The sequence below is a fragment of the Octopus bimaculoides genome, chromosome 5 (assembly GCF_001194135.2).
Source record: "Octopus bimaculoides isolate UCB-OBI-ISO-001 chromosome 5, ASM119413v2, whole genome shotgun sequence".
NCBI classification, from domain to species: domain Eukaryota; kingdom Metazoa; phylum Mollusca; class Cephalopoda; order Octopoda; family Octopodidae; genus Octopus; species Octopus bimaculoides.
The window spans coordinates 85,389,432-85,392,287 of record NC_068985.1 but is presented as its reverse complement, the minus strand read 5'-3'; the positions used below and the strand labels follow the sequence as shown (position 1 = coordinate 85,392,287).

Below are 2,856 nucleotides of genomic sequence, written 5' to 3'. Positions count from 1 at the left end.
TATCAGAGAGAGAGAGAGAGAGAGAGAGATCAACTGATAACACCACTGGTCCCTACCACTGCCTTTATTGCTTATACATGATTAAAATGTATGTAGTTCAAAGTTGTAAATGGAAAATAAGTTATATTACTTTCACTTTATGAAAACCATTAAATTCCTGTTCAAATATTACACATTCCATTTATTTACATAGAAAGTTTACATATATGTGTGTGTTGTGTGTGTGTGTGTAACTGATAAAAATAAATGGTGTTATTCCAGGTATAAGATCAATGTCAAAAGTAAGTACTTTATGAATGAAGTAGTTACATTACAGTTGTGTGTGTGTGTGTGTGTGTGTGTGTGTGTGTGTGTGCATGGGCCCAGTATGTAGGTAAGTAGTCTATTATTCTAATGGTTGCATTAGATATTTGTTAATCAGACAAAACTCATCTTTAAATGAAACATTTAATGTTGTGATAGTTGCATTTTAGATTATACTAAGATAATATATAAAATTAGTTTTATTTATTGTCTGTTGTTGTGAGACTTGTATTTTAGATATGATTTTGCACACCACACACACATACACACACGCATGTATGCATGCACACACACACAGATCACACACACACACACACACAAACACACATGCATTCACGTTTTTGCACATGTGTACACATAAATTTGTACATACAAATTAATGGAAAATACTCAATGCATAAAGTAGAGTTTGCTCACCTTTAAATTAGTTGTGTGTATGTGTGTGTGATTTCAAATTTGAATGTGGTGATAATGAATATCAATAAATCTTTATCAGTTGTTTTGGTCATTTGGACTTTGCTCACTTCTTTGAGTGATTCTTGTGGTAGACTGGTGCATTGTTTCATGACACAATCAGTTATGTTTTTCTTGTTTTATAGAATTTCCTAGAATGCCTGATTCACCCAATGATCATATGTTGCAAGAAACTCAAGAGAGGGATTTAAATTTTCACTTTTGAAATATTATTGCTCTCTTGTAGTCTATCGATGTAATAGCTACATTAGCCATTTTCATATGTAAGTCCATGTGATAATTAATAGTAATTAATGATGTTAATGATGTTTTTGTTGATTTGAATATGATTGTAATTAGTTTTAACAGCTATCTGCAAGTAGATGCACCATGCAGCACTATGATTCTTTGTACTTGCTAAGTTTATAGACTATCATAGTATGAATGTAAATTCCACTTTCTCCTCAAAATATTTTCTGACAGAGATTTATATCACAAAGGCATCCTATCCTTAATGGTGTCACAGAATTCTGTGTTTGTCATGGAATTTGCTAATCCAAAGCTGGTAAGTTATGTAATGTGAAAGTTTCTCAGATGGTCATCCAAAGTTTTACTCTTGATTCCGCACTAATGTAACAGCAGAGGTGCACCATGAACCAATGTTGGCAGTATTGAAAGCTGCTTGCTCCTCATTATAGGTGTTAACAGTTTGCTTTTAACACAGTTTGTATTCCCAAGCAAGGGTTCATAGTTTGCATTCCAGTCACCAGAACTACACTTAACTTTCAAATAACTTAGTTCACCTGGTTGTAAATAGGCACCTTTTGGATGTAATGCTTACTTCTATAGGCTACAAAATCACTGCATAGTTAATAAGTATTCCAGTGACTTAAATTGTTGAGTTTGAATCACCTTTCGTTATGGGTATCACTTATTAGATAGGTGAGTCTCCACTAAGTTAAGTTGTCCAGAAGAAATCTTCATTTAGTGTCTCAATAATCCAGAAGATTATGAGTACTCAAATATGTCATGAGACTTGTCTCAAAAGTGCCATGAGGGTGAAAAATATTTTTTTGAATATAACTAACTGCTATAGCTGACATTCTATATTAAATATGTTGTAAATATGTTCTATGTAAGATTATTGCCAAGCTTTTTTAAATGTAATTGTGTTTCTTTATTCCATTTAAGTTCATAGCCATATTTTTCATTGTTTCACTGTCAAAGACATTCTATTTATGTCATAAATATCTATAAGACAAGTGAATGTATAACATTCAATATTCAAAATGTGTAGCAAAATAAAGACAAGTAAAGATTTAAATGAAATTAATTAGAATTTGAACCAAATATCTTGAGAGTGCTTAAAAGATTACGCATAATGCAACCACCATTCAATAAATTAATTCCAATTCCCGAGATAGATTTTTAAAAAAAAGTAAGTGAAACAGAAAACATTATTAGCATTTAAGAGAAAATTGCCCAAATCATATTCCTCAAAGCTACTGAGTCACTTTTCTTTGTGTTATTTATTTATTCATTTATTTATTTTGTAAGATTTCAAAATATTCAGCATAACATAAAAAATACATTTTGTACTGTTCTACAAAATAAAATTTTCTTGATATCAAGAAAAAAATAAAAGAAAAAGAAAGAAAGAAAAATAGAAAAAAAATTCCCCAAATTTTTCATTCTTTGTATGCCACAGATTGAAAATCTACACACACACATCATCAGGAGAAACAAAAATTTAATTATTTTTATTTCCTTTATTTGCCCTAATTTTCAACCTTGAAGAAATGAAAAAAAAAAAAAAAAAATGAACAAACTTTAAACATTAAGGAACAACATTCACTGCAATTGGTCCTTCTGTGTATGTTGGTCAAAGTTTAACAATGAAAATCAATACTTTTTTTCTGTTTTCATGCAATCCCATACGGGACGTATTTATGGACATTTGAAAAGAAATGTTCCAGGTAATTTCTATTGCATAAATGGACTTGTCTACCCTCTTACTTCTACCCAGCTTCAATGTTATTTTATACTGCATGGAAAAAGCAATAACCAGCTTGTTGGGGTTTATTTTCCTATTGGGAGTGA

The 2,856-nt window shown here is 30.7% G+C and overlaps 1 protein-coding gene across 5 annotated transcripts in view; it reads left to right on the top strand.

Annotated features, from left to right (window-relative positions):
- Positions 1-2,856, top strand: part of LOC106878768 (irregular chiasm C-roughest protein) — a 177,553-nt gene that overhangs the window by 149,927 nt on the left and 24,770 nt on the right. Inside the window, exon 13 of one of the 5 annotated variants that reach the window (XR_001410547.2) lies at positions 2,722-2,732. The exons of 3 other annotated variants lie outside the window; for them this stretch is intronic. Coding sequence is in view for 1 of the 2 variants with exons in the window: in XM_052967828.1 (XP_052823788.1) it covers positions 903-968 (66 nt within the window). In the remaining variant the exon portion in view is untranslated. One more of the 5 variants, XM_052967828.1, reaches the window with a different exon arrangement.